This window comes from Poecilia formosa, unplaced genomic scaffold (assembly GCF_000485575.1).
Source record: "Poecilia formosa unplaced genomic scaffold, Poecilia_formosa-5.1.2 Scaffold67, whole genome shotgun sequence".
NCBI classification, from domain to species: domain Eukaryota; kingdom Metazoa; phylum Chordata; class Actinopteri; order Cyprinodontiformes; family Poeciliidae; genus Poecilia; species Poecilia formosa.
Window position 1 is genome coordinate 1,282,502 of NW_006800006.1, and position 11,435 is coordinate 1,293,936.

The window sequence follows — 11,435 nt, forward strand, 5'->3', positions numbered from 1 at the left end:
GAGCCTGTTAGGAGTTTGGCGAACTGCGACGTGATCCACTAAACCCCACCACCCTCCAATCCTCCCCGCCTCACGTTACAAGAGTAAGATGTTTAACAAGGTGAAAAGCCTGCAGTGACGCATTTGGTGCTGAGCTTATTTTATTGTAACCCCCGATTCTCGTTTGAAGTTTATGAAAGCACTTTCACCCACTGGCCAAGGTCATGTTTCTACTTCTTTTGATAATTTCATTTATCAGCCTCTTGTGCTGTGTCTGACTTGTAGGTTCAGAACTTTAACAGTCTGGAGTTGGGGTGACTTTATGTCAAATTTGGATTTTGTTTTAGTCTTTCTTTCAGGCTTACATATTTAAAAAAAAAAAAAAAAAGTATCGAAAGTTTCAACTGAACACACTGGTAACTCAAAAAGACACAAAACAGTATCTTTCCAAGCCAAACAGTTTTGGGGAAAACCCCCCCAAAAACACAGCCCGTTAGTAGAGGACTGAACAGTTTCTTTCCATGCGATAAGTCTAGAAAACATTCGTCTTGGACGGTTATTTTATTTTCCCCACCTTCTATCTCCACAGTGCGTCACGAGCGAGCCTAATGAGACGGTTTGCGGAGACCGTCAGCGATTACTTGAGGAAGGTCAAGGTTTGTGAGGAGCGTGGAGGAAGGACAGTAAGAGATTTCTGCAGCCGCCTTGTGTTTTTTTTTTTTTTTGCCTGCTGCGGGACGCCGCGCGCACGGCCCATCTGTGCAGATAGGGAGTTTAGAGCGCCTGTGTGCAGGCGATTGCTGACGTCAATTGGGCTTGAAGAACCAGTACAGCAGGAACCAATAATCTATTCCAGCCTCCCTTCCTCGCTTCTCTTTCCCGTATTTCACATAAACACGATTTGACTTCGAAACCGATTCTTATTCTGCAGTCTCATCCGCATGCTTGCCGTTTTTGATAGTGCATGGGATTTTTGGTATTGCTTTCATTGAATAATAATCTTTTGCATTAATAACTCGGGAGATTAATTTGCATGTACGATGCATGCAGATTGTGAATACAGTGTACTTGTAGTAATTAAGAATGGTGAGAGTTTTTTTTTTGTTTTTTTTTTGCAAACATTGAAATAGGCCTGAAGTGAACATTCTTGCAATTTTAGCTTTTTCCCTTCTAATTTAGTCAGTGATTTTTTTCCTAGTATTTAACTTGTTTTGTCTTGTTAAATGTACACCTGTGTTTTTAACATCTGTTTTTAAACTACATTTTTCACACAAAATGCACAACACAAATAAATCTGTGTAGTGCACCATTCATCTAGTGTAACATAAGAACTTCTTTTCCAGATTGCAGATTTTGATGCCATTTTTACTCTTTAAATTCTTCTTGTTAAAAGTTTACAGTAATAATGAGCAGGAAGGTAAAAATAATGTTGTGTCTTTAATGATTTATTATTTCCATTCGGATGTTGAATCGAGAAAGACTGCCATAGACTGAGAAGGTGCAACCAGGAACAGAAACACTTACTCCAATCCTGTGGACTCAGTACCAAGTGTGAAGCATGGTGGTGGTGGTGTCATGAAAGACCGCAACTCCAAATTCTTCAAATTAGCAGGTATGGGTGAAACTTGAACGTTGAGGTTTGCCATGGAAACATTGTCAACCTCAGATAAACTTACTAACTTTACTTGACTGTAATTCAAGAAAGCTACACATTATCTCAAGAGCAGAAAAAAATATTTGGCCAGAATTTTACCTACAAAAGAGTGTTTTTTTTTTCCCCCTGCCAATATACCCAGATATTACTGTGGTTGTATGAAATGAACCTCGGTGGATAAGTGAAATTGCACCAATTCAAACTCGTGCACCAATTTCTGTGTTTCAAAATCCTTTGAGGTTGTTTGTTCCGGTTTGTTTGAACTGGATGATGAGCCAGAAATTAACAGTGTGAAGTTAATCAGGAGTAACTGAACCCAACTTGGAAGCTGTTAGAACTAGTAGGACTAGATTCATGCGTGTTTAGACAACACCTCATTTTATGACAGAGATATTTCCCAGGCAAATCACAAGCTGGGAAGTTGGCTCTCTCCCTGAGGTGTAAAAAGAAGGCCAACAAAACGCTCAGAGTTTCTAATAAAAAAGGTTTTAAATACATAAATGTGGAACGTCAAGCTCTTTAAACAGAGTTTATAACATTGAAAGCATATTTTTGAGCACAATGAGGTTCCTTTACTTTGTTCTTGGGCCTGTTAAATTTTTTTAAGCAAGAAGTGACAGATTAAAGAGTTTGCTGCAGGTATAATCAAGTATGCAAATTCACTGAGAGCATTTTGTTTGTGACAGAAAGTGCACTTACCTGAGAGACAGACTTTGGTGACCGAAGGCTGATTTGCAGCAGGAGACCTTCTGTAACAAGAAAATAGATAAGAATCCTATGAAATATTTAGTAAGAGGCTTTTTTTTTTATTTTATTTAAAACTCACAGGTAATCACGAATGGCTCAATACAAATGGCCGATGCAAAAGCATGTTGTACTTCAGTTACACCAAAAACTCCCCATGCAACAAAACATGAAGAAAACTAACCCAGATATAGGTTTACAGGCAAAATATTATGCTTCCTTGAATAGGTTAGAATATATCTATGACCTATTCAAAACATGTTCATTATATATTTTGCACAAAACCATTCTCAGAGAATGAACATTTGGTCTGCTCAGTTCAGCCTATTTTTAACTCTTTTCACAATGAGCTGTTGTCACTTTCAATACAAATAAGCTGCTGCTGGCCACGACCCCCAACTCAACGTTTGCACTCAAACAGATGCACAATTATACAACCATACATATTTGAAAAGCAGAAGTGGAGCCTCCTGCACAACTAGCAAAAATGCAGTAAATGGTTTCTAGATGGAAAGTCAACAACAAAACACTGGTCTTTTCCAGAAGCCATTGTATACTGCATACAGTGGTAAAACCAGCTGACCAAATGCACTGGAGTTCCACTTGGGTTGCCAGGTGACAGGCTGGACTTTGCTGGGGTTGCTAGGTGAGAAGCAGTGCTTGCAGATTTGTGGCGTTACATTCTGAAGGTTTTTGAAACGGCTCATTTTCCAGATGCCAAAAGATATAAACTTATTGCCAAAAACCGACTTTGGGGTTTCCTTAAAGAGAGTGGGATGTTTTTAGAAGCAGTTAAGACCCAAATGGAAGTATAAAAACATACAAAAAGTGAATTTGACAAAATATGTTCCCTTTAAAGTAATTTTTTTGCTGATTAATGAGCAAGATATAATTTTTGTATCAATGTTAATGCCATTTTTTCCAATACAATAAAACAAAAAACTGGAGTTCCCTCTTTGAACTGATGTTCCACCAGACACTACATGAAGTTCTGGGTATAAATAAAGAAAAATGCAAAAAAGTGGATTTTTTTTCTTGAGCTTTAGCATTTCGTAATACATCAGGCAGTCCACACTAGAACCATAATAACCATAATCATATTGCCTTTTTAATCATATTTCCTTTTTCCCCCCAGCTCCAACCATTTCACCAGGTGGCAAGGATTCTGTGATGTTACAAGTTAAATGGAAAATGTTTATCAAGATATGTTTTAGCTCTGAAATGTGTGGATTCACACATATTTACCCTTATTTTCATAGAGAACCTATTGGAGCATTTTCAAGAGGAAGCTGAAGGACATGAGTGTCAGCAATGCGGATGAGCTGAAGGATGTGATTAAAGCTACCAGAGTTCCCGTAACACCTCCGCAGTAGGCCTACATTTCCATATTCTAAGTTTTTTATTGGTCTTGTGATGAATTTCAACTTTCTCAGAAACTTAGACTTGGTTTTAATTACATATAAGCTGTAGTTATTAATATTTACAGAAAATATATCACAGTGTATAGGCATTCTAGCCAACTTCATAGGATCAACCACATGGGTCAGGCACCCATCACTGAGGAATGAACTTGGTTACATTATCTGCAGAGATGGATAGCATTTACTCCTTTTAATAATCATTTATATTGCTTGAGTAATATATTTTATATTTATATAAAGAATAGATACTCTTGAGTAAACTTGCTGGATAATCTTCCCACTGTGACTAACTTCACTGAATGAAGAAAAAACAAAAACTGAGTGAGATGCTAAAACACAGTTTGCAGTAAGTTAAATGAGACTTCTTGTTTATCCATCCATCCATCCATTCATTAATTTTCTAACACTCTGTCCCTTGGTGGGGTCGGGAGGGCACTAGTTTTGTTATTCTAGTGCTAAATGACACTAAAAGTACTTTACCCCTATTCTAACATGCAGTATGCTGTCATTACCGCCTATATTACTTCTATAGGTTGTTTTTTGATGGGGGGACGGGGGATGGGGGGTAAAAAAAGAAAAAGAAAGATTTAGAAAAGTGTTTCTTATGCCTAAATCTGTGGTTCTGTAATCATGTTATGTATTGGTATATATGCACACAACGTTACATTTGTGTCTGCATGATAATGTAATTTTTAAATATTAAATCAGAAGACCTACTGGTAATCAGTTACTTGGTACTTAAATGGTTTTTATTATAATATACTTTTTTTTTCTTGAGTAATTTCTTGGATGTTTATATTTTACTTTTACTTGAGTAAACCTTTGCTGCTTCTACTTGAGTACAACTTTTGGATACTCTACCCACCTTTGATTATTTGTGTATATTGATGCCAACACTAGACTGTCAGAATAAAACACACCAATAAGCACTAGTTGGATGTCAGTGTGTCTCAATTTAAGTCCAAAATTCTGCCAAGATAAACAATCAGAAACTTAAAGTGTTCATATCTTCCACTTCTTTGCACAAATAAGTTCTGTGCGTCCACCACTGACACTCTCCATGACTGCAGAGTCATTGGAGTGTATCTACATGACATGGTTGCCATTTCTGCAAAGGTGAAACAACCAACAGCAGTTGCTGAGCCTGCGTTGCTCCAGGGGTGCTAAACGTTGGGGCTTGAGGCTTAGCAAGATGTCACAAGTTGCTGCAATGAGTGTGAACCTGTTGCTGTCAGCATGACTGTGTCTAGTTTAAAACCCTGGAACATGAGGATGAGTGTTTTAAGAGTGAGACTGTCTATGTTTGAGGCTCTTGTTTCGGCTCTCTGGTTGCCTGATACGGAGTCAGACTGCTGGTCCGGGTGGCTGACACTCAGTTGACAACAGCCTGTAAGCATCACCATTCACTATTTTCTGGCGAATCTCAACTGGGTTGATCATTTCTAGATAAAAATATCTGGCCTGCTCAAACCTGACCTGGATAGTGCTGAAAAGAGGATCTTTAAAAATTCAATTTGAGGTTTATTCTATTTGTGAAAACACACAAAAGGGTCATGGACAATATTTTCTACAATCAAGACCACTTTGAATAAATTGCATCTATAGTCATCAATCACCCAGGCGGTTGTAGTCATCCACCCTAATTTTCTAAATGATGTAGCAGGGAAGACGGGCTGCATTATGTTTACACAGAAGAGAGAACATGGTGCTGCTTGTTCGGTCCAGGTTACACTGGAAGACATCCGAAAATAACTTTTTTTAAAACAAAGATTTGTGATCTTGACCTGCAATCTGCTTAATCCCTCAATATTTTCATATACATTTAGATATTTTCATATTTGTGAAGGACAGTTGTATGCCTGTTCCTGTTTTTCCTTTTTATGACTCTGCAGTTTTGTCCGATCATATCGAAAAAAACATTTGCCTACTTGATGTTCAACAAACATGTAGAACGTATGTAAAACTTGCTGTGTAACAAATCATGTAAAAGAAAGTGTTGCTCTCTCTCCCTCTTCGTGGCGTCTTGCTTTTCAGTGACCATGTTTGTCGTCAAAGCAGAAAAGGCTAAACAGCTGCTCTCTGGATTCTCCGAACCCGTCACAGGCCTACAGTGACCCTCCTCCCTGAGGTTGCATTGACACACTGTGCACCTCTGGTCAAGATGATGCAACTGCTCATAGACAAATGACGGACCAGATCGAGCCATCAAGACATAAAATGGGGCAAACACCTCCGTCACAAAAAAAAAATAAATAAAAGCTCCCTGTGGTTTGTAGGGATTTTATTTCTGCACATCACTGAAAATATGAAGGATTTAACAAATCAATTTGTAACCTAACTTCAGCATTAATGTTTATGGTGCTTTGGCGCCCCCTGGGGAAACAAATTGGCATGCCGAGTTCTGTCAGGTAAACATGAAGCATTTTTAAGAGCTACATTTTTCAGCTCATTTTCTACACAAAATAGAAAAATAAGTATTTTAAATAGCTTTCAATTACATCCAAACAGACCAAGTATTTACCAAGGATTTTTGGTCTAATTTCTAGAGTACCTGAAGTCAAAATAACTTGCAGGTAACTTTTCAGTAAATAATTTGAGCTTGTTTTAAATCAATAATTCCTTAGTATTGATGAAAAAGTATGAGTTATAAGTGAAATAATCTGTCAGTGGAACAAAACATTTCTCCTCATCACATAGGAATAATATCTTGTTCCATTGGCAAATTATAACTAGTACTTTTCCATCACTATTAAGGCATTAGTGACTTGAAACAAGCTCCTGTATTTTGCTGAAAGGTTACTTGCAAATTAGTTTTGTCTTATTTCAAGTGCACTAAGATACTTGCACTAGAAACTAGACCAAAAATAATTTGTAAGATATTTTGTTTTTGCAGTGAGCCATTTTAGAACATAAAACCAACAACAAAATAAATATACTTACTTATTAGACACACATTGTATATTTGTCAAGGTGGTGAAATTGTTCCTAACAGTTCGTAGGCTTGCCAGAACCTAAAAACATGAAAACAAAAATTAATACAAAGAGGTAGACACCACCAAATCTATAAAAACAAGCAAATAAACAAACTTAATTTATTCCGGAAAGGCAAATTACATAGTAAGAATGTAAGGAATGCAAGCAGAGTTTAGAATAGTCAAGAAAGTTTGTCTGGTCTTATTTTAAAAAATGTAAATGTATTAACATTGTCTTTTAATACAATCTTATGGAATACATGCAGACCCCCACACACATAAAATAATTTTAACTTTAAGAAATTTAGACTGAATATTTGATGTGAGTTGCACAGGGTGAAGAAAGAAAAGATTTTGTTTGTCCATATGCCTTGTTATGCTGATTCAGATCCACCAGGGGGCAGAAAAGTTCATCTTAAGAAAGTTAGGATGCCCTCTGCAACAATAAGGCCTTGCATCTAAACAGCTTCAGACAAGTTTGTATTAAATATGTCACTGAGTTGTTATTAATGTTTGGTTTTTTTTGCCCTAGATTTCCTGACGGATCAGCCGTTACCTGGGCAAATGGAGTTACAATCAGGTCCTCGCTGTGCCTGAGAAGAAATATGACAACTTGAGGTTATATCTTAAACAAGTAACGGTTGTTTAGAGAATCTGCTGCCATATATGACCACAACGCACAGTTCTCCCACAATGGATGAATTTCGTGACAAGGACTTTGGTGACAGCTCGTAGTCGCTGTCAGAGCGGTACAGGAAGGACTCTCTGCGCTGGCCGTGAGTTGCTAGGTTGGGGTGCAGGACCAATCCGGAGCCTGGAGAAGCCTGCGGGTCTGATGGACTGCAGCACAGCGACGGGCCATTTTCAACCTCAAAGCTGAAAGAAGAAACAAAAAAACAAACAAAAAAGAAATGATTTTGAACAATGATTTTGAATACAAATCCTTCTAAAAAAGACAAACAAAAAAAAAACAACAACTTGAACTGGCTTTGTTCACAGCTTGCTTTTGACCTGCCTTTGACTAAGGTTAGCTGATCAAAGGTTGGCTTACACCAGCTAACCTTTGATCAGTTAGCCTAGCCAAAGCCTAGCTGGTCCAGGTTTCCTGGAAGAAAACCTGTTAAATACTGCCTGCTACAGTTTTGATATTGGGTGTAGGTTCACCTTCCAACCATCAACATACAGCCAGAGTTACAGGAGAATTTTTGAACAAAGCAAATTTATGTTAGCCAGGTCCAGATCTCAATCCTTTTGTGAATCTGTGGCAAGGATTGAACATTTCTGTTCACCAACACTCTATTCAATCTGAAAGTCTCTGAGCTGTTCCGGAACCTCTTTCCCTTCCCCCCCACAAAAAAACAGGCAAGAATATTCACATCTTCATGTCTGGAGCCTAAAAAGTCACAATCAAAATGCTTGTAGGTATAAACTGCAGTAAAATAACTCTGCAGTTGCCTTTTCATAACAGCTGAATGACCCAGTGAGCCACTGCAGAAGCATAGACAGATAATCTATTCATCACCAGAGAGTTGAGGCAGGAGGAGAGGACCAGATATTATGTAACCAGATGGTGAGGGCAGAAGTTTAAACTGAAAGGTCAGAGCCTCAGCACTAAGAGGAGCCAACAGATGCAACAAACCATGAAAAAAATGTAACAGAAGAAACTCTGGAAGTTTAGTATGTATTTTCTGTCAAAACAATTTGACAAAAACCGTCCATGTGCATCAATACGTCAACATTTACCTTGAATTTACAGGCACCGCTGTAATAAGCGCTACATCTGGGGTTAGCTCCGCCATTGGGATGAAAAGTTCCACACCTCTGCCAGCGAAGCACGGATTAATGAGAAATGTGCAAAATCTGATTAAACGCATGCAAGACCAACAGCGTATCCATGTTGTCCTGTGCATCATTAAATCCCCTCGCTTTCAGCAACATTGCCACCATGCTTATCCCACACAAATCTAATCTCTTAATCTGAGACAAGCAGGAAAACGCCATATTTTCAAATTTTGGTAAATCTGGGATTAACTGCATATATTACGAAAGTCTGAGATTTCAAGAGATGAAACATTTACTGTCTTCACTTAGCAACACATAATAGCATAGATCACATTTTTGTAATCTTGCCATGTACTACCTAAACATTTACAGGAAACAGTAAATTTAATATCATCCATACCGATTGGTCAGTTGAAAAAACACAACAAAAAAAAAAAAACAGAACAAAAACAATAGGCTTCGTACAGGGAAGGTAGTTTAAAGGTCACCTGGGAGCAACAAGGTGTGCTCTGCTGACAACCTCCTCACTGAAGTCAAAGTACCGAGCTCTGCACCTGGGGGATCTCCGCCACATTTTCCTTCAGCTCCACTTCTTCCCTTTTCATCCAGCGACAGAACGCAGCGATTCTGTGTCTGCTGACGGACTCAGACTCCTTTTTCCCTTTTCTGTCCAGTAAAGAGCGACGCACCAGGATAACGTCGGCTTGGCAGACGCTCGCAGGCTGAGCTGAGCTGGAACACTGGGAGTGGAAAGGGAGTCGCTCTGTTTATCTGACCGACTGTCCCTTACTACTCTGTATTAAAACCCAGCTGCAGATTAGTCAGCCTGTTCACCGTCTCTACTGACTTTCATTTGAGGTTTTAAAACCATGGAGGTTTGGAGGGGAATAATGGTTTAAAGTAGGCTCAATATATAGAATATGATTTATTTTAGAAATAATCACTAGTGTGCAGCTCACCCAATGGCCTGTGGAGAAAGTTACCCCGCAAAGATAAGCAGGTATGGACTCAATTTAGCTTAATTAGAGTAAGAAGCAATGGTTTCATATGAGAAATTGCTATCTGCTATGTTTGCTACATTATAATCCAGCCTAGTCACCAAAAGTTTAATTTTCACTTTTCTATAGTCCTACCAAACACCTCAGGATTCTGGTCGTGACATAAGCCACAGCACAGTTTTAATTTGACAAGTTGCCATTGTTTATACACTGCATGTCCAGAGCCCTCATCCCAAAAAGTGTCTTGAAAAGCCTGAAAGCTGGTTCATCTCACTGATGTGAAAAACTAAGCAGAACCAGACCGATATATTGTAAACATCCTGACAAGAAAACAGAAAAGACAAGCCAGCCACCAGAAATACATGCAGTGAAGATAAATACCAGGTATCTGCTAACCAGCACATTAAAGCTCCAGTATGTTACTTTTGTACAAAATATGTTTGTTTTTTTGTTTTGTTTTTTTACACATATTTGTTAAAACTGTCACTATGTTGTACAAGACAGGTAATCTGTGAAAAGATCAATTCCCCCCACCCCTAACCCCAAGCTACCACTGCCGTCTGAAGAAATGCACAGCTCAGGACCAAAAACAACCTATCAGAGTCAGGAGGAGGGTCTTACTGCTATCAATCATCCCCGGGCGCATGCTGCTAAATGTGCTAATGGTTGAGAAACATCTTACTGTTACAGGAAAACCCTTTTTCCGCTGTCATCAGTGGGCCATGCTAACTAGCCTTAGTATTCACAACAGGCTCTGCTATCAGTACGAAGCTGCAGCGTGACAGAAAAAAAACAGGCGGAGGAGAAGGAGGGATGATCAACGCCACACGGAGGCCAATCGAACTCTGATTGGTTATTTCACGTGGTTCTGGATTAAACGCCACCTTGTTTCATGAACACGTGTACAGTGTGAGCGGTCAGGTCACATCCGAGCATCAGGTCATACAGAGTGAGAACATGAGTTATTGAGTCCTGCAATGTTGTCGAACAATTTGAGCAGGAGCTGAATACGACGACTACAAATGTTGCGCGGCTTTAGAGAATAAGAGCAACTGAGAACTTAATTTAACATCCTTTGGTGTGAACACTGCTACTGGATCAATAAAACTTGCAGCTTGTTCTGCTTTGTGTCAGAGGAAGCACTGAGGTAAGAGAAGCTATTTAAAAGGGAAGCGCTTTCCATATTATGCCGAAAAGTGTCTGCAATTCACTCAGGCTGCAAAAGTGAAAGGAAGAATGAGACAAGTTACAGAGAATGGAAGCAAAGGTGTCAACCTCCAACTCTTCTGGGCAACTTTTAAATGTGTCCCCAGGTCATCACATTTGAATCCAACTCCTAGACTAATGGCCTCTCTACCTGACTCAGGTTATGTTGAAGAAGTTCGTGTTTACTGTTCCAAGCATCCTTCCATGTTTGCTTAACATGGATTTGTGCCTCATCTCTGAGCTAAAAGGAGAAGCAGCATTCAGTTACTATGCACCGCTAATCTAGAAAAAACTTCCAGAAAAGTGCAAAGATGCCAAAACACAGAGTTCCCTTAAATCAGGACTAAAACCCCACCTGCATAGAGTTGCATTTCATTCGTAATTTCTGGGACAAGAATGATATATTTGATGTGTGTTTGATGATTTTGACTAAATGTAATGTAACTGCTCGTTTCTCAATTAGTTACTGTGTTACGTTATTTTTTTTATTTTTTTATTTTTTGCTGTGCAACACTTTGAACAGCCTTGTTGCTGAAATGTGCTACACAAATAAATCTGACTTGATCAAAACCGCCATTGACACTGGAAGCCAAGTGTTGCTGCTTCGCTATCAGGAGATGCAACATAAACTGAACGATTTGTTCTTCAATGTCCCTACAGACCACTCACACACACACAC

General features: G+C 38.9%; 1 protein-coding gene across 3 annotated transcripts in view; it reads right to left on the bottom strand.

Moving 5' to 3' along the window:
- The window catches only part of LOC103140006 (cAMP-specific 3',5'-cyclic phosphodiesterase 4B), a 68,655-nt gene that overhangs the window by 27,938 nt on the left and 29,282 nt on the right, over window positions 1–11,435 (bottom strand). The window contains exons 1-6 of one of the 3 annotated variants that reach the window (XM_016672863.1): window positions 9,041–9,264; window positions 8,514–8,591; window positions 7,452–7,646; window positions 7,327–7,363; window positions 6,739–6,809; window positions 2,333–2,382 (exon numbers count right to left, since the gene is read on the bottom strand). In XM_016672863.1, coding sequence (XP_016528349.1) covers window positions 2,333–2,382; window positions 6,739–6,809; window positions 7,327–7,363; window positions 7,452–7,646; window positions 8,514–8,591; window positions 9,041–9,126 — 517 coding nt within the window. In that variant the 5' untranslated portion in view covers window positions 9,127–9,264. Of the gene's footprint in view, window positions 1–2,332; window positions 2,383–6,738; window positions 6,810–7,326; window positions 7,364–7,451; window positions 7,647–8,513; window positions 8,592–9,040; window positions 9,265–11,435 lie in introns of those variants that run through there. The other 2 variants (XM_007554917.2, XM_007554915.2) reach the window with 2 other exon arrangements.